Genomic DNA, 22,326 nt, shown 5'->3' on the forward strand with positions numbered 1-22,326 from the left:
ATTTGGACAGAAATTGAACCATTATTTTGATGAAAAGGTTTACTTTAAGAATGAGAAAAATGATCTATGATTTTATATCTTACATTTGAATTGTCAATACATCTCGTTGGTGGTGGACGATACCAAAATGTATCAGACATTGTCTCGGTCTCTCCAACAAGAGTTAAAATGATGCTTCATGAACCATGGTTTTAAAACCCAGTTTTACATCCCATACCATCCATGCCAGTTGCCAAGGTGTCTCATCCATCCTCCATACCCTGATTCTGAGACAACTCGGACAATACATATTGGTCTCACAGACAAGTTTTGAAACAATGTCATGGACCCAACAAGCACATTAGGCCAGATCAAAATTTAGCCAATTAGGGCACCAATAAGGCACAATCCTTCTCCTCCCCCCGGGGCTTTGGGGCTTGGCTAAACAAATTTTTAAAAGAAACGTTTCTCTCCGAATCCATTTTCCAGAAAACAATAAAAGACCGTTCACCTTGCAGGGAAATCCATTGCTAAAGATTTCCAATTCCAGATACAAAAATCTCAATTCCAGCAACCGTCATGTTTCCGAACAGAACCTTAATTGAAAACTCATAGATCAAGCGCAATCATCCAAGAAAAATATAACATCCAAGTTTAGGAGTAGAGAATTAATCCTTCAAAATGGAAAATATTCATTAATTGATCCACCATAGCTAACATAAACATTTCTAAAAACCATAATAGCAAACATCATATAGAGATATATAAAGAGATCAGATCAAGCTCGCTCTCCTCTGATTCTTCGTGCAAGCTGGATATCTTTAGGCATAATCGTGACCCTCTTAGCATGAATCGCACACAAATTAGTGTCCTCAAACAATCCAACCAGATACGCCTCGGCCGCCTCTTGAAGAGCAGCAACAGCACTACTCTGAAACCTCAGATCCGTCTTGAAATCCTGAGCGATCTCACGAACCAATCTTTGAAACGGAAGTTTTCGGATCAAAAGCTCGGTACTCTTCTGATACTTTCGAATCTCCCTAAGAGCCACTGTTCCAGGCCTGAATCTATGGGGCTTCTTCACTCCTCCAGTTGCAGGAGCTGATTTGCGAGCTGCCTTAGTCGCAAGTTGCTTCCTTGGAGCTTTGCCTCCTGTGGATTTTCTCGCAGTTTGTTTGGTTCTCGCCATGATTTTGACAATGAAATTAGGGATTAGGGTTTGAAGAAAATTGGGGAACAATGCGATTGAGATTTTAGAGGTTTGAATTTGTTGGGTGAAACCAAAACGATGGATATTTAAAGGAGGAGGAGGAGTGTGTGTTTCGAAATTTTCGTAAAAAATGGCGCGACGCGCGGGTGAATTTGGAACGTTTGATTTGATTTTTTATGATCGGTCAGGATTCATTTCCGCCAATGCACACGGATCGTGATCTGCAGTACGCTTTTGTTTAGGGCTGTTAATGGATCGGTTTCGGATTGGCCACAAATTGTTATTGATCCGAATAAAAAAAAAATATTATTAGATCTTTATCGGATCGGATCCGATCGGTCATTTTAGCTGCGGAAGTAATCATTTATGTTGTGGGTTTAAGACAATCCTAATAGGGTTTGGATCATAATAGTGTCAACTTGTAAAACACAATTATTAAATGGATCTGGTATGAGTTAGGGAGGTCAATCCATTTAACCCATTTTGATACATTTAATTATATTTTCATTAAAGTGTAGTTTAAGTATATCAATGATTACTTAATAATTTTTTAAAATACCCATTTTCGTGATAAAACTTAAATTATGTTTCCGATACTTAATTTATGTTGCTAGATATTGATTATGATTGTGTGATTTTATTTTTAGTAATGATATTTTATTTCTAGTGGTGGAAATGAATCTTTATTTTTTCAAAAAATATTAGAATTTTATTAAACATATTATATATGGCTCGGATGGGTACACCTATTTATAAAAGTATTGGGTTTGGATTTAAGTTTAAGTTATTGACACAATTATTAAATGGGTCAGCTCGGGTTTATATTTGATAACTTTTCATAATACCTTTACTCAACATAATAAAAACACTTGTCATAGATCAGATTTCATCGTCAACAACTAACCAATGTGATTTAGGGCAATGTATTGCAATTTTCTTGGAAATGACATTGATTATGAAGTTTAAATGTAAAGATGGAGGCATTTTTGGGATCCAAAATCTGGTGTCGAACCACTTATACTCTCCCTTCCAGTAAAGGTATGCTTTCGGTAAAATAATTATGTGATTGTCTCAAGAAACAAAGGTCTCGAGACTAAATCCCCTCTTACGATCACCTTAAAAATTTATACCAAAAATTATGTAGTGTCTAAGTTTATTAGATCATATGATATCCTTCTAGAGAAACAATTTAATGTAACCAGGCCATAGTTGGTAGTTTTTCAAAAAATTCATGAATTATTCCCAAATTCTAAACTTTTTGAGTGATAAAAAAATCGATTAAAACTTTCGTCCAATACAACACCTATTAAAAATCACGAGTTTTTGAATATTTGTCAATTAGTCACGATTTTTTATTTTCTTGAATTAAACAAATCAAAAATATTTTCCGCAAAGATGATTAAAAACACAAATTAACCCATATTTTTATAATAAAAAAATTATATCTCAATGTCGCATGACATTATTCTTTATACTTCAATGTTTCATAAATAGACAATCACTAATCATTGTTTGTCATCGAATCTCACGATTATCAATCAACAATTAATTTTTTCACTCCTATATTTATCTCTCCTTTTGGATTTTTCAAACATGAGTCGTGGTAACTCAATTAAGTTAGAAAGTATGGGCCTTACGTTACGAAGATTTGTGTTAATAGTATGATTAATCACAATAACAAAATATCTTAATTTTAACTTTTTTCTATACATATTGTTTTAGAATAAATATTAAAATGGAATGCACGTAAAGGTATCCAAGTGCTTTTGATTTGTAATAAGGCTCGAGTGTTTGATATACATGTATAAAAATGTCATATGCTCTTAATTTAAAGATGAGGTCAAAGATGATGGGTACTAATGGTAATTTGAAAAATAAGATATAAAAATAATAAATATTAAGAAGATAGGTGAGTTTTTTAAATATTTGGATATGAGTATTATAGAAATTTTAATTTGTATATACACGAAGTTTTGAAAGTATTTTAGAGTATTGAAGTCAAATTATACCCGAATCATTCTCGTATCATATTTTTACTGTTCTTCGCATTTTTGGCTGAATTTTAAACAAACCACCAAATGTATATTCTAAATCATACTCAAATTAATCCCATAACGATTTTTTATCGTAAACTGAAGTGCTAACTATGATCTTGAGGAATTTCTTTATAATTACCTCAAACTTTTTTTTGTTGACTCGATAGCCTATTTTCATAAACTTTTTTCTTTCTTATTGAAGACGGTTTTCTTTTTTAATGCTTCTCCAATTGGTGAGATTGATGATTCAATTACTCAAAATCAACAAATTAAATCATTGAAACCAAATTGTGATCCAATCGTAGATCTCAACAATTGGACCTGAATCATTGAGATCAATAATTTGAATCTTCAATCTTCAAGATGACGGGGGCATTAAGAAAGAAAGATTTTACCAATCATGTATGTCACGCATGCTTGTCAAATGAGGGATCGAATTGATAGACCCTACCATAAGCTAGATCATGGTGTTTGAAATCTAGTAAAGTATCGAGTCCATGTGATAATCTATGTGACGGGTCATATTTGGCAATTCATACGACATGATATGGGGGCAAAAACATGCTCAATAATTTACCAAAAAACCCAAATATGAGTAGTAAAATTGAATCATTTGCAGGCATTTCGGAATATTGGATCCCATCTACGTCATTTCAATGAACCCACTTTTTCTTATAGCTCATGTTGAAACATATAAAAATATAATAAAGTTTTTTAGCCTTTAAAATAATGAAAATAAAAGGATAAAGATGACAGTGGAGGTGTCAATGAGTGACTGGTCATTATTGGGCCGGGCCTCAAACCTATTGCTTTATACATGGGACGGTATCGAGAAGCCAAACTTCATGCCAACACTCTACAACCATTAGATCTTCACAGATCTAGTGGCTGACAATGCTTGAGACAGGTCACAGATGTTATAATTCACAAAAGAATCCGGATCATATGCACCCATGGTGGAGGATTGAAACCTTTCTCCCACATGTCAACACATGCCACAATCCAAAGACTTAGGCCCTGTGTGGATACTCCTCTCTACACAAGAGCAAAATATTTTTTTTTCAGAAAAACATATATTTTGGACTTCTCAAAAAATGGTAAAAATTCTAATCCCTCAAGAATAAAACTTATCCAAATGCTTGTTAGCTCTCTACACGAGTAGAAGTAGTCAAGAAACTCTATCCAAACACATTGTTAATACTTAAAATCTCTCATTTTCAAAATTTCCTTCGATCTAGATTCTTCATAAAATTATAAATTCCTCTCTTCCGTCCAAAAATGAAATAATGTTGCATCCCTACTCCCCTCTCCCGTGCACTCTAAACCTCGAAGTGAGCTCTAGGGTGTAGATTGAGTATCTTATTTAACATTTGATGTGCCGATCGTCATTCATGAATGGTCTTCCCAACTTAGGAGGGACGTATTAAATTGTCCCATTCCTTATGTTCTCTCTCGTGAAATTAACCTCCCGAGGGAAAAAGAATGACATAACCTTGTCTTCAATCTTGCTAGAGAGACTGACATAAATGATTGAAACCAACATCTGATGGTTAGAAAAAAGAGAAAGACAAAGGAAGCCTTTTTTTTTAACCATTAAGATTATACTTGTTTTTCTACCTATCCAACAAACAAACTTGTGTTTTTTACTGGTTAGTGAAAAATCATGATTTGTCTTCCTAAAGATTAAGATGAGACTTGAGAGGAGGGAAGAGAATATGATGTGACTACGTTTGTGGGATTGGTGTTAGTGGGAAGAGTCCCAATAATAGGATTTACAACAAAAAAGCGTCCACCATGCGAGGATAGTGTGCACTTATAGAGAGATAGATGGGGTGGTTGCAAATAGTAGATTTTTTTTTCCATGGTAGGATCTTTCCAATCTCATTTTAGACCAATAAATATATTTATAACTGAGATAAAGATGTATTATATATATATATATATATATATAGATTTTTTCAAAATATGCGTAACTTATATAAAAATTACATTTTCAATACACAGCTCATTTTATTTCCCAAAGAGTTGTGCTTGAGTAACATTAAAATTGACATCGATTCATTTTAATTCCGTACATTTTCCATTATTAAAATACATTTTTTTCAGTGAATTCGTCACTTTTATAATCAACGATTTCACTAATCATCAGGGGTTAGCTGAGATGGTAAGAGTGACTGGATTTACTCTTCAAGTCACACCTTCGAATTTCTATTTGTCTTTTCATATAAAAACGATTATACTTAACTGTTGAACACGTACTAGAAAAGTTGGTACGTGTAGCCCATCAAAGTAAAAATAAATAAAATAAAATAAAAAATCAACGATTTCACTGATAAATTATCAACGAGATTGTTGATATGAAAAAATGATTGGTATTTTATGAGTAAATTCATTGGAAAAACATTTTTTGAGAATTAAAATGAACAGTATGCGAGATTCGGAATAACGTCATACTCTAGAATGTTTGGAGTATACTCATAACATAATGGTGTGGCATTATCACAGCCATTAATCATTTGGGTTCATTTCATTTGCATTTCACCACGATTTCTCCGGACCACTACATAATAATTCGTGCTTCCAATGTTTTCTCACTTTAGCGTATTTTAGGCTACAAGAGAGGAAAGAGAGAGAGACAGCCAATCGTTCAGGTTTTCTTCTTTTAACACGAAGGAGAGGAGGAGTAAGGCTTGCAGCCCTAATCTCCTCAGATTTTCTTCCTTCGTCGTCTCTACAGAAAAGGTAATTGTGAGATCTCTTTTTGTATCTTTGATTTATCGGTGTAAAAGTTTTTGTTTCCTCAGAAAATTTGAAAATCTACAGAGATCTAGATTGGAAAAAACTAGATCATTTGATTATCTTTACTTCTTTTTAGTCGATCTGTATGATTTGATTAGGATGAGTATGTTAGTAATATATTTTAGGGATTTGATGGTACCGATCTAGGTTTTTGTTGCGTTTCATGCTTGAATTTTGCGATTGGAGGTGAGATCTGGAAGAAGATCTCTGAATTCTTTTCTAGTTGACGATCTTCAAGTTTAAGACTGTCAATTGGTCACGATCTAGGTTTTTGTTGCGTTTCGTTCTTGTAGTATGTTCGTGGTTGATCTGTTGATTTGGTTGTTGGATCCGATGTTTTTTTGTTCCTTGATTTGTTTGCTTGTATTTTACGATTGTGATTATCTGTTGAACTTTGATCTTTATATCTTCTTCTTTTTTTTAATATGTATTTTCTTACTTCTTTTTGAACTTGATCTGGTCGTATCTATTGATATCTCTCCATTATTATTTCTTGCTTTATTAGTCAGATCTGTTGGTTTGGTGAGTATTTGCGCTGTTATTTCTAAAGGATTGATTGAAAGCATGGTTTCCAGTATTGGAATTTTGTCGGAGTCTAAGTCAATATCGGATGAGACTGAAGGTTTCGCCTGAGCTACTGAGATTTTGTAACAACTCCTACATTATGAGCTGAGGTTTACATGATCATTGCTAACCTATTTTGCAAGTTCCACGGGTATTCCTTCTTGTACCACGAAATCATTGTTGAAACCGTAGTTGCCATCCCCCACTTAAAATTAGAATGACTCCTTTTACCCACTTTATAGGTGGGTGAAAGCAGTAAGTGGGTGAGGCGAGCAATAAAGTGGGTGCATATAGTGCGCTCTTTTGAAATCATGAATTATTTGAAATAGACTTTCAACTTCTTCTTCATCTTTTTTCTTTTGATGCTAGGTTTACCTCTCAAAAATGTTATTAGATTTTGTAATATTTTCTCTTGTATGTATAGGTGATTGGAATCCACAAGATATGGTTTGTGTTGAATTTTTTTTATTATAATTTTTTTGCTCATCTGGAGATAATACCCTAACTTGCTTAGTGTTTCATGCTAAGGGAGGTTTTCACAGTTCAGTAAGTAAGGAAGAAGGAAGAGTGAGATTTCTATAATTCTTAATTAAATAACAATATTGTTTAATAGTAATATTTCATCTGCAGGTATTATAAAAGATGGCCGAAGAGGAAATCCAGCCTCTCGTGTGTGACAATGGAACTGGAATGGTTAAGGTTAGTATACTCGGACATGCTAGTACTCTTGACTAAGTTGTGTCATTCGTTTACTCTGTAAACTGCACGATTCTAATTCTATCTCTAATGTACAGGCTGGGTTTGCGGGTGATGATGCTCCAAGAGCAGTGTTTCCCAGCATTGTTGGTCGACCTCGACACACAGGTGTCATGGTTGGGATGGGCCAAAAGGATGCTTATGTTGGAGATGAAGCTCAATCTAAAAGAGGTATCCTAACCTTAAAATACCCAATTGAGCATGGTATAGTTAGCAATTGGGATGACATGGAGAAGATTTGGCATCACACCTTCTACAACGAGCTCCGTGTTGCCCCTGAAGAACACCCAGTGCTTCTCACAGAAGCACCTCTCAACCCCAAGGCGAACAGAGAGAAAATGACTCAAATCATGTTTGAGACCTTCAATGTTCCAGCCATGTACGTTGCCATCCAGGCTGTTCTGTCTCTATATGCCAGCGGTCGTACAACGGGTGTGTATCAATCAGTAACTACTATTATTTCTAATCTTTTTAGGTTACTTTTTCCGTTGACTAAGTTGTGTTTTATTCTTAAAACAGGTATTGTGCTAGATTCTGGTGATGGTGTGAGTCACACTGTACCTATTTACGAGGGATATGCCCTACCCCATGCTATCCTCCGTTTGGATCTTGCTGGTCGTGATCTCACTGATTCCCTAATGAAGATCCTGACCGAGAGAGGGTACATGTTCACCACAACTGCAGAACGGGAAATTGTTCGTGACATTAAGGAGAAGCTTGCTTACGTTGCCCTCGACTTTGAGCAGGAGCTGGAGACAGCCAAGAGCAGCTCCTCAATTGAGAAGACCTATGAGCTACCTGATGGGCAGGTACTCACAATTGGTTCTGAAAGGTTCAGGTGCCCAGAGGTCCTCTTCCAACCATCAATGATTGGAATGGAAGCTGCGGGTATCCACGAGACTACCTATAACTCCATCATGAAGTGTGATGTAGATATCAGAAAGGATTTATATGGAAACATTGTACTCAGTGGTGGGTCTACCATGTTCCCTGGAATCGCCGATCGTATGAGCAAAGAAATCACAGCCCTTGCTCCCAGTAGTATGAAGATCAAGGTGGTTGCACCGCCTGAAAGAAAGTACAGTGTTTGGATTGGAGGATCCATCCTCGCTTCCCTTAGCACTTTCCAGCAAGTGAGTTTTGCAATCTTTTTTGTGTCCTTGTTTTTACACATTTGTAGGATGGATTCACACCTGAATACTTGCTTACTCATTTTGAATTTGCAGATGTGGATCTCGAAGGGAGAATATGATGAATCGGGCCCATCCATTGTCCACAGGAAGTGCTTCTGAGTTCATTTATAAGCATTGTTGGTGAGTCCTATTTTATTCAGTTGGCTTTCCGTGTTAAAAGTGTAATGTGAACTCAGTTTGGTTGAGGGATATGAATATCTATTTGCTGCTTTATAGCTTTTTCTATGTGGGATAATATGCACCCTTTGTTATCAGGGGAGTTTGAGAGCCAAATCTTATTTGTAATGGCTGGCTATTAGGTGTGAATTGCAGGCATGAGAGACAAAATTCTTCATTCATTCACTTTGGCCTGCCATGTAGTAAAATCTCTTAGTACAAGGGGAGAGAGTGTGTCATTTTCAATTTTTGGATTTTCTTTGGTAGTTGCTGTTAATATTTATTGTATGAGTAATCTGCCCTTATTGTCCGTTTGCGGCACTTAACAATTCGTAATGGAAAGTTATTTTGGTGTTGTAAGCTATTCTTAACTTGTACCCACTATCTTATATCTATCTATCGTTAGTGTGAACATCTCTGGAAATAGATTATCAGAGCATGGTAGGAGATGTAACTGTTTCATTGCTAGCTGTATTTTAAACTGGGTTATAGACAGGTTCATTCAGGATTGGTTGAATCTCAGCTCCCTCTACTTGTTTTTTTTTTTTTTTTAAAAGTACGGTAGCTTTAAATGCAGCACACCTATTCCAATAGCCATGATACCCATTTGTGTTTACACAACAATTCACTAGACCATTTTTTTTTACTCCTTTCAAGGATTCACTTGTCCCGAGTCTGATTGTCCAAATGGACTTTCGAGATTAAAACATCAGTAGACTTGAGCAATGCTATGCTCTATCATTAGAGTTGCTAGCCAGAACGGCGTCCCGCTCCTATAACAAAGCACATGTTTATTGGAAAACAAACACATTGGGCAGCATGTCATCATATAGAAAAATTGCTTGCTTAGGAGCCCAATGTGTCTTAAACTCCTACCAAAATACCATCCTGGATCTTCACTCCTACCACTAATCATTTCCACCCTTGGGCCAAGGGCTAGGTAGCGAAGTACAGCAGCAACATATCTATGGAGGACTGATATTTTTTGGCTGTACTATACTATTCGATATCATTAGCATGAGTAGGGTAGGTGTGCTCTTTATCTTTATCCCTAAAGGGGATGGGCTGGCTGGATTACCTTAATCCATCTCGGGCCATTCAGTGCTGCCATTGATGCAAGTAAGTAATGATGACTGGTCTTTGGTCGAGCTGGGGCATTGGTACATTGCGCTGCAAATCAGGAGTCTACCCTCCGCTGGTGGTTTGCTCCTTTTGTCTTGACCAGGTACCTTGAAAGAAAGATTTAGGGGACAAGATAGAACATGAGAATAGTGAACTTGGGATTCTATCCCAGTTTTAATTGGACACTTGGCAAAACTGCATAAGCCTGTCGTCTTAACCCCTTGAAATCTGCTGATCAAAGGGACCAAACGAGGAGAAAAAAAGTAAAAAAAGAAAAACAAGGGTGAAGAAAAAAGGAAGGAGAGAATAATTTCCTGAAACAAAATTTGGCCCATTGAATTGCAATCTGTGCCCTGTAATTTGTGAATGGAATTTTTTAAAAGTCAAGAATATTCACTGAAAATTTTTCTCTCTATACGTTCTCCATGTGGAATTCTCACCACTAAAGAAGTTTCGCTCTCACCCATTTTATAACCTTTCAATAATGGTGAGAGGAAAAAATGCTAGTATGACATTTTGTCAAATACCTACCACTAAATCTTTATAACGCTCTCCCTTGGAGGATCACAACTTAGAATATTTACAAGACTCCCTTTTGGAAGTGCATCACTCACTGATGGTTGCTTTGTTAAAGAAAAACCTGAAGGAAAAAATCAAAGTAAAGGAAAAAGAGTAATATTCTGCAGGATCATTGAATTGGTGTTGGATGTGCTTAATGCTACCTCATTAAAAATCTTTACTAGAAAAATCTGATGGGATAAAAACTAATTAAAGGGAAAAAGAGTTTAGCACACAAATTTCCTAAAAATGGCATATTTCTGGATGCTTTCCCTGATTAGTTATTCCCCTTAAAAACATCATATTTTTATTTGTCTGACTTATGAACATCGATGCATGCCAATTTCTTGCACCATCTTCAGAAATGTTGACTTTGGCAAGGTTTTAGTGAAAATGTCTGCAAGCTTATCATTGGAGCGGATCTGCTTGACTTCAATTTGATGACTCTTTTGGAGTTCATGCGTGTAGAATAACTTTGGTGAAAATGTGTTTGGACCCATCACCCTAGATGTAACCTCATTGGATTTGAGCGATGCAAGTAACGTTGTTTTCATAGATAATAATTGGAGCATCTGTGAATGGAGGTAGTTGACAAATGCTTCAGTATCCCTATGACATTGAAAATCTCATTGTCAATAGATTGTCCATCCTCATCTTCAAAGAAGTCGTTTACATGAAGATGGGTAATGTCATCCATCCAATGGTCTGTTGGACCTTCAGCAATGCGGGTTTCCAAATATTTTTTTTGAGGCTTGATATTGTTCCACTAGTTTCTTAGATGAACGACAAGTTCTTGACCAATGCACTCTTGACATATGTTAAATTATTTGGAGTTGACCCTTTGTTACTTCTTGTAAGAGGGCATTCCACTTATAATGTTTTTTAAAATTTTCTCCTCTTCTTGTGGCCACTTTTTCTAGGGTTGCTTCGGCGTTCTTTCCATTTTCCTTGACCTCTTCCATGACCCTGAGTAAAATTAGCATTCACTAGAATACTGCAGATCCAGTATATCTGGACGTATTATTCTTCACCTAAGGGATTATTATTTTGTTCTACAACCAGTAAACATGAGATACGTTCAGTATTTTATAAATCGACGCTCTCGATATTGCCGCTGCAAGAGCATGTTTGAGGCGTGAAAGGTAGAGAATGTTTTCTCCAACATGTCTACATCCTCCACCTTTTGGTTACATAGTTTTTGTTTGGAGGTTATTCTGAACATGCTAGGATTGTACACAATTACAGATTTAAAATCTTGAAACCTCGGGTTCAGCCACTCATAACGAGCATTTGGAAGTATGACTGTTTTTTGATGGTCATAGTGCTTCTTCAAGAAGTTCCACAAGTTTAGAGGATCATTTTCTGTTAAGTACTCGTTCTTCTTTAGGTCATCATGGATATACTGTCTCAAGAATATAAGAGCTTTACTGTTGTCCTTCTAGGATGTAGTGTTGCCTGTCTATATGACATTTCCAAGGTCTTGCGATTGGAGGTGAATTTCTGCATCCAAGATCCAGGACAAATAATCTTCTCCTTTTAGCTCAAAAGCCTTGGAACTAAAGCTTAGTGATATTTGTCATTCTTTATTTTATTTTATTTTATTTAAGAAGTATTCAATAAAAAATTTACAATTAGACATATAAAGAAAATAACCATGATTAAAAAAATATCTATTAATAAAATAAAATAAATACACAACTATTAATTTTTTATAAACCTTATGGATCTATTCTGATCACGTAGATAATTAAAACTTCAGGTTTTGATTATGAATATATCAAAAGAAAATTTATCTGTAGGATGTCCTCTTCAAGATGTTTTTCTTAAAAGCTCATCTTGCATTTCCATCTTCAAGATGTATTACCTTTTCAGGAGGTTTCTTATAAAATAAAAAAAAATATCAAGAACAAATGTTTTTTCGAGTTCATGAACAATAGGAATTATGAAGAAAATTAATTTTCTTATCTTATGAAAAGTAATAAAAGCAGAAGTCTTCTCAACTATCATTTGGTTAGAGTTTCGTGTTGATAATGTGTTGTAAAATTTAAAACAAATATTTCTATGAGTTCATGAACAACATGAATTATGAAGAAAATTATTATTATTTTTTTTATATCTTATGATAAATAATAAAAGCAGTAGTCTTTTTAATAATCATTTGGTTAGAGTTTCGTGTTGATAACGTGGTGATGTAAAATTTAGACATGGAGAACAAAAATACATATTTGAGAAAGAAAAATTACTAAAAAAAATTTCTCTTTATATTTCACAACTGTAATGATCTCTCTGTGGTTCACCACTTGCTTGAAGTCTCACTCTCTCCAATAATGGTGAGAGAGAGAGAGGACAAAATGCTAGTACGAGTTTTGTGAAATAAATGCACCTATAGACTACCTGCACCTATAAGCCATTGGGTGGATGACATCACCCATCTTCATGTAATTGACTTCTTTGAAGATGAGGATGGCCGACAACCTATTTACAATGAGATTTTCAATGCCCATGCATTGGGAGGTTCCATGATCGATCTAAGTTATTATCATTTAATAGGATTGAGTTGTGTTTTAATACAGATTAGTAAGGTAATCACTTATGTTTCTAGAAAATTAAAGATACATGAGAGGAATTATCTAATTTACAATATTGAGTTGGCATCCATTGTTTTCGTCCTAAAAATATGAAGAAATATGGAGACATTACTTATATAGTGAGAAGTTTTGAATTCTATTCCAATCATAAGAATTAAAATAATCTTTAACTTCTTACCAAGGTTAACTACTTTAACCTTCAAATAAAAGAGATATTTTGAAGGAACATCTCCACATACTCTAATAATTTGGTCAAGGCCAAAAAATTAAAGAGATCAACTTATAACTGATCTGAAATACGTATAAAATATTAATTTTTCTCTAGATCAAAATTTATTTTGAGGGTTACTACAACCTTTCCTTTTAAACAAAAAATGTTCTCCAAATTACAGACATATCTTATTAGAAAAATAACTTTGGGTATTGAATCTGCATCTCTGATTCTTTTTTCCAGTTCTTCAATGTTGTGGTGTCTCAACAGTACTTTGACTAGTAAGATGAAGTGCGATCTCAACTTTTTTTTTCTTTTTTCTTTTTTCTTTTTTCTATTGAAAACTTGAATTGATCCTTCTTCATACGATATATCGTTGTCTAAGTGTAAACATTGTCAATCTATAATGATCACTCTCTCTGGAATTCTCACTAACTAAAAAAGTCTCACTCTCTCACTCATTTTATAACCTTTCAATAATGGTGAGAGAGAGAGAGAGACTCTATGTAGGCTACAAATGATATTATAAAAATAAGGATCCTTTATACCAGTATCTATAATATAACCGGAACCGGAAGTTTTAGCATCGAAGAGGTTGAAGGTTCTCTGTGTCCAAACAAGTGGATGAGATGTGAAGATATTCCTTTTAAGATTTCTTGGAAAATAAATTCTAAGAATCATTTACTAATCCAAAAGGAATAGTATTCTTTGCCCATTTCAGTAGTTTGGTGTGCTATAGAGAAGTTATAGTATCTACAACATATTATAAAATAGTATAAGATGAGTGGATTTCCCTCCCATATCTTGGGACCAAGGATTTAAGAATTATTTTTATTTTTTCAAAGCATCACAGCGAGAAAGGGATACCCTTAACAGAAGGATCCAGTCATTAGGGGAGAGATGAATTGATTTAAAAAATCTTATAAAATATCCTGATTTCAAGAATCCTTCATGGATAGAACTCCCCCAAAAAAATACATCTCTCTCTCTCTCTCGCTCTGACTCTCTCTCTCTGAAAGACCATTAGGAAGGGAGAAAGGGGTTTTGTGATATATTGGGAGAAGAAGAAAAAAAAAGCTACCATAATAAAAAAAAGGGATAAAGAATAGCTATGGACATCTTGATAAATCATTTAATTTGAAAAGGAAGTAAATTTTGGTGTACCAATTGAAGTTCCCTTATTTATTTTATTAACATTTGTTTTAAATATAATATAGAGAAAATTATCCAACTGCATTATATGAAAATGGTTATATTGTCACCACAACCCACGATTGAATTAGGTTTAAAGGGAAAAATGTGATAGCAATAGGTTGAAGATCAGGGCATTTTGTTATTTATTACTCTCTTATAGAAGAACAAGGCCAAGGGAATGTGAAGGGGTATGTCTAAATTGCCATTTCCTCCTTTTTTTTTTTTTAAGGAAAAATTATTTAATGGTCCCTAGTGGAAGGTTTTCTTTCTATTAAGTCTTTGACTTTTAAGGGTTACCTAAGTTGTCCATTTAAGGTATGTTTGATTGCATATGAAAATAGGGTGAAAAATCAATTTTCATAGAAAATGACATTTTTCAAGTGTCTGATTGCACATGGAAATGAAAATTCATTTTCTACCTCAATAAAAAAGTCTACCAGAACATGGATTTCACTTTCCCACCCATATTTTAAATCCTCAATTTTTTCACTCATATCTTCTTCTTCACCACCATTACACTAACCTCGCCGTTGTCACCATCATCGTCGTTGCCTTCACCGTTATCGTTGCCGTCATCACCATCTCCGACCACCTTTCCTCTCTCTCTCTCTTCTTCTCCTTCTCCATCCCTCACCTCCGCTATCACCACCACCATGTTCTCCCCTCATCTTCTTCATCATCTTTTTCCTTACTTACCTTCGTCGTCACTGTCGCCATCGCCATCGCCACCACCACCGTCGCTATCACCACCATCACCACCACCGTCGCTATTGCCACCACTTCCACCGCCACCGCCACTCATCTTCTTCTTCCTCTCCCCCTCCTCTCATCTTCTTTCTCCTCCTCCTCCTCTCCTTCTTTTTCTTTTTTCTCATTTAATTTTCCCATGATTTTATCCAAGTAAAATCAAACAATAGGATTTGATTTTCCAACCTTACCTATTTTTCATCACAATTTTTCCATGGATTTCAAATTCCATGGAAAGTCACTTTCCATGCAATCAAACATACCCTTTTTATAATCAATCCTTGAACCCCACTCTAAGATATTTCTCATGAATGAAATGTTGAAGTTGCCTATCCATTCAAACTCATTATTTTCGTTTAAAAAGATTGGATTTATGATATCCTGGTCGAGTTTTAGAGACCTTGCTCCGATGAAAATGATTTGAAAAAGGGAGAAGGAAGTCATTTTCTTGTATTTTGAAGATATATGTAAAAAATTAGGATTTTCAATTGTTTTACATCATTTTTGGTTGAAAATCGATTAAGGATTGTCCTTTTGATTTAAAATCGTTTACACAAGTCCTTATGTCAAGTTTTAAGTAAATTTTTTTCTTGTATTTTAGTTGGAAAAATTCGAAAAAATAAAAATAGGTGGATTTTACAGTGTTGAGGACGATAATTTTTATTATCGAGTTTGATAATTATTGGTGAGCTCGATATTAATTAAAATTGGTGAGGTCAACAATAAATTAAATTGGTGAGGTCGACAATAATTAAAATTAGTGAGGTCGACAATAAATAAAATTGGTGAATCGACAATAAAAACACTGAATTGAAAAATAAAAATTGTTTACCTCGATGCTGTAAAACCCACCTCTTTTTGTTTTTTAAAAAATTTTCAACTAAAATACATGGAAAAATCAACTTAAAACTTGACATAACGTCTTATATAAATGATTTCAAATAAAAAGAACCATCCTTCATCAATTTTTATTCAAAACGAAGTAAAAAAAATTGAAAAATCCTAGTTTTTTTTACATACATCTTCAAAATATTTGAAAAAACCCTTAAAAATGATTTTTTTCTTCCTTCTCAAATCCCTTTTATAGTAATGAAGTCTCCAAAACTCGTCCGGGATATTGGAAATCTAATCTTTTAGATGAAAATGATTAAGACAATTTTGACATTTCAATCATGGGAAATGTTTATAGTGGGGTTCAATAACTAATTATAAAAAAGGGATTTATTAAGTGAACTATTTAGCTAACCCTTTAAAGTCAACAACTAATTAGAAAGAAAACCTTCTGCCAGAGACTATTAAGTAATTTTTTTTTTTTTTGAACGCTTATAAGAATTTAATCACTACAGACTACTCAAATAGACTTTTCTCCCTTATCTTTTCCAAGAACAATCAATAAGGAATCAAATTTTACAATGGATTCCATTCAACTCCTTACAATAAAAATCATACTTTTAGTTCTTAGGTTCGTAATGCCATCTTCATTCATATCTTTTCATTTAAGGATTTAGTTACACATGACGAGTGCATCAACAACCTACCCATTCATTGAAATCTAACATGTCAAATGCTTAGCTAACTTGTATAAATACTCTTGTAAGTAGTAGGACAAGTCCCTTGACATAAGCACGATATCATACACTACGTTTGGATAGGGTTTCTTAACGACTTCTGCTCGTGTGGGGAGCTAGCAAATATTTGGATAGATTGTTGTTTTTGTACGGAGAGATTTTTGCTCTTGAACGGAGAGGTTTTTTACTCTTTATTGAAAAGTTTCAAAAACCTGCTCTTGCGCGGAGAGGTGTATCCACACAGGGCCATAGTGTCTTCTCCCCAATTATTAGATCATATCCTTTATCTTATCTTGTATGCACATGGACCCACTTAATTAGGAATCGAAATAATATCAATAGATCCTACAATTAAATAAACTAGTTCATGATATTTGAAATTTAGTATAGTATGTTATAACATGATTTGTGACCAAAAAAATAAATAAATGATAAATAATAGAATTGAGACATTTGCAGGCGTGTCGGGATATTGGATAGCCATTTACCTAATTTCAATGAATCCACCTTTTATTGTTTCTGTTGAAACATAGTAAAATATAACGAATGTGTAATATTTAAAATAATGAAAATAAAAGGACAAAGATTATAGTGGAGGTGTCAATGAGTGGCCCGTCATGATTGGGCTGGGCCTCAAACTGATTTCTTTTACGCTAATTAGACGGTTGTTGACACCAAAATTTTCTTCCAAAAATGCTCTTACAATACCTTTATTTATTATTATTATTTTTTAAAGAGTGATGTCCGAACTTTACATCCGACTTGGGGGACCGGATGAACCAGGGTTGGAACCAAGGCATATGGGACCTTCCCCTGGGCACGTGCAATGCCTACAAATCACACATTCTAGGTAAGTAAGGAATGCTCTCACAGGTGATCCCGAGGAAATATTGGTCATATTAGATATCGAGCACACAACCTATGGACATACCTTTAAAATTATTAATTAATAAGATTGTTTTTTATCAAAATATATAAAATTACAAATACACCACTCCATAACCATGTTAGTTAATTTATTGAAGGGTAGGAGTACTAGGATAATAGAAGGTTGCGATTATTAAGAGATGACTTATTTTCCCATCAAAGGTTGGAAGTCTCAAGTCAAGGTCAAGGGCATGTCATCAGTTATAAACAAAGCGTATCTTTACTTTCACTATAACTTAAAGAAGTTCATCAAAATTGTACTTTAAGTAAATGGTATCATTTGGTTTCAAAAATTGAGATTTTATGATCAATTTATGCATCCCATTGTTTCAAAAATCATACAAAACTCAAATGATTTACTCTAATCATCTTGGTTTCATTTGTGAACGGGAAAAGATGCCGTGGTTGAGAATACATATTTTCTTCTTCTCCTTCATTCTTTTCATAGATATAGGTAAAAACTCCCATCTCATATGAGATAATCGAGATAGCTCGTTTGTGAACTTTCAAGAAATGAGATGAAAAGTCAAGATTGAAAATCATGATGAACAATCAATTATATTAGGGTGAAACTTCATTTCGTGCGCTGAATATGACAAAATTTTGATTTTGATTCATTATTCGTATTAATTCTCAAAACATGCATTCGTCATTTTTATAATCAATAAACTCCTGAGTTCATCACTTTTAATATCTACGAATTCGTTCCTATGCCAGCAAATTCATTAATTATGAATTCACTCGAAATGCATGTTTGGGAATTAAAATGAAAATTGTGTACCCAAACCGGAATTTGTACCATGTTATTTATTTATTTATTTATTTTTTTGGGTGGGGTGGGGGAAGTTTGGGTATACCTATAATATAATGGTGTGGTATTATCACATCCCTGAATTAATTTGTTTTCATTTCATTTGCATTTCATCTCGATTTGACCGGACCACTACTTAATACTTCACACTTCAAGGGTTTTTCTCATTTAAGTGTTTTTAAGGCGAGAAGAGAAGAGGGACAGAGCCAATCGTTTTGGTTTTCTTCTTTGAAAGCGAAGAAGAGGAGAAAGACTTGCGGGCCTAATCTCCTCAATTTTCCTTTCTTCATCGTCTCTACAGAAAAGGTAATTCTGAGATCTCTAATCTTGATCTACTTTCTTGAATTTTTGATTGATTCGTGTTAAAGTTTTTGTTCCCTTAGAAAATTGGAAAACCTAGATCTTTTGATTACATTTCTTAGTTTCTACTCGATCTGGAGGATTTGATTGCGATAGTAGTATATTTTAGGGATTTGATGGTCCCGATCTAACTTTGTGTTACATTTCATGCTTGGATTTTGCGACTGGAGGTGCGATCTGGAAGAAGATCTCCGAATTCTTCTTTGTTTGACGATCTACATATTTAAACATCTAGTTATATACGATCTGCTATCTATTTTCGTTAATTTTGCTCCCTTTGTGACAGATCTTTTATCTTCTCTGAGGCTGTTTATTATATTTGTGTTTAGATCCGATGTTTTTTTCGATCTTGATTGCTTGCTTATATTTTACGATTGTGAATTTGTGATCATCTTTTAAGTCTGGCATTTGTATCTTCTTCTTTTTTATGTATTTTTCTTACATCTTTTCGAATCTTGATCTGCTCATATATATTGATGCCTCTACATTAGTGTTTCTTGCTTTATTAGTCGGATCTGTCGGTTCAGTGGGTATTTGAGCTGTTAAACATGGTTTTCAATCTTGGAATCTTGTCTGTCTCACTCATGCACGATACCGAGATGGTTTCAACCGGGGATGGGGGGACTCATTCATGGTGTCCACGGTACCCGATTCATTTCGATCTCGGACAATTTTTGAAACCATGATTGAAAGTGCTTGGATATGGACTATCAACTTCTCCTTCATCTTTCTCTTTTGATATTAGGTTCACCACTCAAAAATATTATTGGATTTCATAATGTTTTCTCATATATGTATGGTTGAACCCATCTTCTCCTCCATTAACCACTAATTCCTTCGCAAAAATAAAAGTATAGATGATTGCAATCCATAAGATTGGTTCATGTTGATTTTTTTTTTCGCTTTTCTAGATATAACACTAGCTTGCTAAGTGTTTCATCCTAAGTGAGGATTCTACGGTTCAGTAAGTCAGAGAGAAGGGAGAGTGGCATTTCTACAATTTTAAATATATTTCAATTACGATTGATGGAAAGAATAATAGCCAGATTTTATTTGCAGGTATTATAGAAGATGGCAGAAGAGGAAATCCAGCCTCTCGTATGTGACAATGGAACTGGAATGGTTAAGGTTAGTATACTCAGACATGATAGTACTCTTGACTAAGTTGTGTCATTCATTTACTTTGTAAACTGCACAGATTCTAATTTTATCTCTAATGTACAGGCTGGGTTTGCGGGTGATGATGCTCCAAGGGCTGTGTTTCCCAGTATTGTTGGTCGACCTCGACACACAGGTGTCATGGTTGGGATGGGCCAAAAGGATGCTTATGTTGGAGATGAAGCCCAGTCTAAAAGAGGTATCCTCACCTTGAAATATCCAATTGAACATGGTATAGTTAGCAATTGGGATGACATGGAGAAGATTTGGCATCACACCTTCTACAATGAGCTCCGTGTTGCCCCCGAAGAGCACCCAGTGCTTCTCACCGAAGCACCTCTCAACCCCAAGGCCAACAGAGAGAAAATGACGCAAATCATGTTCGAGACTTTCAACGTGCCAGCCATGTATGTTGCCATCCAGGCCGTTCTGTCTCTATATGCCAGTGGTCGTACAACTGGTGTGTATCAATCAACTGATAACTACTATTATATATGTTACTTTTTTTTTTTTTCCGTCAACTAAATCGTGTTTTATTTCTTAAAACAGGTATTGTGCTTGATTCTGGTGATGGTGTGAGTCACACGGTGCCTATTTACGAGGGATATGCCCTACCCCATGCTATCCTTCGTTTAGATCTTGCTGGTCGTGATCTCACCGATTCCCTAATGAAGATCCTGACCGAGAGAGGGTACATGTTCACCACAACTGCAGAACGGGAAATTGTTCGTGACATTAAGGAGAAACTTGCTTACGTTGCCCTTGACTTTGAGCAGGAGTTGGAGACAGCCAAGAGTAGCTCCTCAATTGAGAAAACCTATGAGCTACCTGATGGGCAGATACTCACAATTGGATCTGAAAGGTTCAGGTGCCCTGAGGTCCTCTTCCAACCATCAATGATTGGAATGGAAGCTGCGGGCATCCACGAGACTACCTATAACTCCATCATGAAGTGTGACGTAGATATCAGGAAGGATTTATATGGAAACATAGTACTCAGTGGTGGATCTACCATGTTCCCTGGAATTGCTGATCGTATGAGCAAAGAAATTACGGCCCTTGCTCCCAGCAGTATGAAGATCAAGGTGGTTGCACCACCAGAGAGGAAATACAGTGTCTGGATTGGAGGATCAATCTTGGCATCCCTCAGCACCTTTCAACAGGTGAGTTTTGTTTTGCAATGTTCCGGAAGATTCTTTTATATGAACTTAGGATGGTTGTTCTCACCTGAATCTTTGCTTATTTGTACTGAATTTGCAGATGTGGATCTCGAAGGGTGAGTATGACGAATCAGGTCCATCCATCGTCCACAGGAAGTGCTTCTGAGTTTGTTTTTTGTGCGTTTGTGGTGAGTCTTTTTTTATTGGGTTGGCTTTTCGTGTCGAGTGTCATGTGAACTTAGTTGGATTGGGGGAGGAAGGAGGGATGGTATGTAATGGTTATATATATATATATATATTTGCTCCTGCTTTAGCTTTTTTATAGGTAAGATGATATGCACTTGTTAGGTGAGTATGAGATGCAAATCTTTGTTTGTAATTGGCTGGCAGGCATTTAGGGTGTGAAGCACAGATAGTTCTCTCCATTAACTTTCAGCTCTGTTTTTCTATCTGTGTTTCAGTCAGGTAGTAATGTGCTTGTAGGAGATTGAGAATTTTTGTTAATATTTGTTGTATGAATGTCGGATTTCAGTTAGTTTGCCGTTATGAACTATTTGGAAAGGGGTGGAAATATTATGATGTGTCTTGAGGTTTTGGGAATGGTTGAACTTGTAACTTCTCTCTCTCTATATATATATATGCTTTTACCATTGGAAATTGATAATGTCATCATGTGTTTCAACAATGGAAGAATGCTGAAAGACAACGAAATGGAAAATGTATTCTTTTAATTATGTAGGCGCAGTTGATATTTATTTCCTATAATATTAATTCATTCAAATGGTGTTTGTTTCCTCTCTTGAAACAAGTGATTTTCGATTGAAGGAATCAAGTGCATGTGTATTATGCACCTTGGTGAATATTTTAGATACATCTGATCGGATGTGCTATGACCTTGGTCTTCTACAATAAGAGTAAAAGAAGATGGCCTAAGGATGTGTTTGATAACATGTGGAAAATGGGTTGAAATTTTATTTTTCATGTGTTTGATTGATTTTTTTTTTTTTTCATGGAAAATTTCTTTTTGCCCTCTTCTGAAAAATCCAGTACATGTTTTTTTAACATTATACCCCCATGGTGAAATGAAATTCTCCTTCAAATCAATAATGACCCATCTCTTCTTTTCCTTCTTCCCCTGTGATTGTCACCCAATAGCTCGTCTCTCTCCTCCTTTGCCCCACCTCCACCTCCCCACCTCCACCTCCATCGTCCATCTCTCTTTCCTCTTC

General features: G+C 35.1%; 3 protein-coding genes across 3 annotated transcripts; 2 read left to right on the plus strand and 1 right to left on the minus strand.

The window, feature by feature from the left end:
* Window positions 1-647: 647 nt before the first annotated feature.
* On the minus strand, window positions 648-1,259 carry LOC147404112 (histone H3.2). Its single transcript, XM_086439960.1, has one exon. The coding sequence runs from the start codon at window positions 1,166-1,168 to the stop codon at window positions 758-760; it is 411 nt and encodes a 136-aa protein (XP_086296086.1). The 5' UTR covers window positions 1,169-1,259; the 3' UTR covers window positions 648-757.
* A 4,550-nt stretch (window positions 1,260-5,809) lies between these two features.
* Window positions 5,810-9,057, plus strand: LOC147404113 (actin-7-like). The gene is made up of 5 exons (XM_086439961.1): window positions 5,810-5,967; window positions 7,219-7,287; window positions 7,383-7,776; window positions 7,864-8,477; window positions 8,571-9,057. Exons 2-5 carry the CDS (start codon window positions 7,231-7,233, stop codon window positions 8,634-8,636), a joined length of 1,131 nt encoding a protein of 376 aa, XP_086296087.1. The 5' UTR covers window positions 5,810-5,967; window positions 7,219-7,230; the 3' UTR covers window positions 8,637-9,057.
* A 9,513-nt stretch (window positions 9,058-18,570) lies between these two features.
* LOC147404114 (actin-7-like) lies at window positions 18,571-21,754 on the plus strand. The gene is made up of 5 exons (XM_086439962.1): window positions 18,571-18,725; window positions 19,839-19,907; window positions 20,004-20,397; window positions 20,487-21,100; window positions 21,198-21,754. Exons 2-5 carry the CDS (start codon window positions 19,851-19,853, stop codon window positions 21,261-21,263), a joined length of 1,131 nt encoding a protein of 376 aa, XP_086296088.1. The 5' UTR covers window positions 18,571-18,725; window positions 19,839-19,850; the 3' UTR covers window positions 21,264-21,754.
* Window positions 21,755-22,326: the final 572 nt, after the last annotated feature.

Source organism: Akebia trifoliata, chromosome 4 (assembly GCF_017979445.1).
Source record: "Akebia trifoliata isolate Shusen 1 chromosome 4, ASM1797944v1, whole genome shotgun sequence".
Taxonomy (NCBI): domain Eukaryota; kingdom Viridiplantae; phylum Streptophyta; class Magnoliopsida; order Ranunculales; family Lardizabalaceae; genus Akebia; species Akebia trifoliata.